The 1,787-nt window shown below is 44.0% G+C and overlaps 1 protein-coding gene across 1 annotated transcript in view; it reads right to left on the bottom strand.

Annotated features, from left to right (window-relative positions):
* Window positions 1–1,787, bottom strand: part of CUNH9orf64 (chromosome unknown C9orf64 homolog) — a 14,853-nt gene that overhangs the window by 2,391 nt on the left and 10,675 nt on the right. Inside the window, exon 3 of the mRNA XM_004639396.2 lies at window positions 1,068–1,263. Within this exon, the coding sequence (XP_004639453.1) occupies window positions 1,068–1,263 (196 nt within the window). The remainder of the gene's footprint in view (window positions 1–1,067; window positions 1,264–1,787) is intronic.

The following is a 1,787-nucleotide window of genomic DNA, read 5'->3' as shown; positions in this document are numbered from 1 at the left end:
CAGGCTCCTGAAATCACAGCACTCTGAATGGAGGCTGAGGCAGATAGATTGCCAAGAGTTTGAGGCCAGCCTGAACTACACAGAAATTCTAGGTCAGCCTGAATTACACAGTAAGACTTGGTCTCAACACAACCAAGTTTTTTGTTTTTTTTTTTTTAAAGTAACTTTCACACAAACTTCTCAACCTAATTTACCTATTCTCACATATAATGAGGCTCCCTGTCTTCAATCAATAATCATTTCCATTACTATTAAGTAAGCCGGGGAAGAGTGTGACCTGTGTGAGAGCCCAGTGGCCCCCAAGGAGCCTCCGTGAGCTGTTTGCCCACACTTTTGTCCACAATGCAGTGTTCTCTCTAGCTCCATAAACATCCCTTCCATGTTACACGTGGATCACAAACCTTCATGGAGCATGAACCTAGGATTCCTTTCATTAGGATTTGAAACTATACTGTTCAAACAGCACAATGTGCATATCCTATTACCAATGTCCATATCCCACACAGTAAGACAAGCCACCTCCTGCTGGGCCCAGGGGCGCATGCCTGTAACCTGAGCTACTCTGGAGGCTGAGGCAAGGGTCTGAGGAGCTCAAGGCCAGTCTTAGAGCATAGTGAGTTCAAGACTAGCTTGGACTATATAGCAAGATCCTGTCTCAAAATAAAAGATAAAAAATAGGGCTGGGAGTAGCTCAGTGGGAGAATCCTTGCCTTCAATATGCATGAAGCCCTGGGTTCAATCCCCAGTACTGGGGGGAGACAGTCATTTGCTCTGTATTTCACTTGCCCTTGCATTTTTCTTTTCTTTCTTTCTTTTTTTTCTTTTTCTTTTTTTTTTTTTTTTTTTTTTGAGACAGGGACTCATTCATGTATCTAGGTTGGCCTCAAGCTGGAGATTCTCATCAGCATTCTGAGTACTGGGAATGCAAGTGTGCCACCATGCCTGGATGATTACACTATTTCAATTAATAGTGCCTCTTTTCTTAAGCAGAGTTTTTTGTAAAAGAAACTAAATGCAGTCATAGCAATCAGTGAATAACCCAGACTGGCCCAGTCAAGGCTGCAGACCTCTGCAAAGCTTCTTCAGCAGTTCATCGGAGTACTTCAGGGCTCCCAGGTGGGCGAGGACCTGTGGCAATCGGTAGTCAGCAAACATGGTGATGCTGGCAATGTCTGTGAAGCAGCCATCCCCCTTGCCTTCTAGTACGCTCCAGGTGTCCGCCACAAGGATCTGCGCTCGTTTGTAGAAGGCAACTCTTTTCCCCTGACAAATGGAGAAAACAGAAATGTTCCCTGGGTGTCTGACAGGTTGCTGTTGCTGTATGCTTTTTTTTTTGATACCAGGAATCGAACTCGGAACCTTATGCTTGCCAGGCAGGTCCTTATGCCACTGAGCTATATTCCTGGCCCATTGTTTGCTTTTTAAAAGGCATAGGTTGAAGACATTTTTTTCAAGGGCAGAATAATGTTCCTGTGTTGGGGAAGTACAGACCTTTTACACTAAACAAAATACCTAGTTAACAGTAATAATCTCAACCATTCCCATTTTACTTCCTATTTTCTTTAGTCACATAAAACATAAATTATAGGGGCCGGGGAGATGGCTCAGTGGAATAAGCTCTTCCTTGGCAAGCACAAGGGCCTGAGTTCAATCCCCGATTCCACAAAAATAAATAAATAAATAATAAAACCTCAGGGCAGGGGAGACGGCTCAGTGGAATAAGTGCTTCCCTGGCAAGCACAAGGGCCTGAGTTCAATCCCCAGTTCCACCAAAAATAAAACCTCAT

The sequence above is a fragment of the Octodon degus genome, unplaced genomic scaffold (assembly GCF_000260255.1).
Source record: "Octodon degus isolate 3935 unplaced genomic scaffold, OctDeg1.0 scaffold00111, whole genome shotgun sequence".
Lineage (NCBI taxonomy): Eukaryota > Metazoa > Chordata > Mammalia > Rodentia > Octodontidae > Octodon > Octodon degus.
Note: the sequence above shows the minus strand (reverse complement) of the source record. Positions and strands in the feature narration are given on the sequence as shown.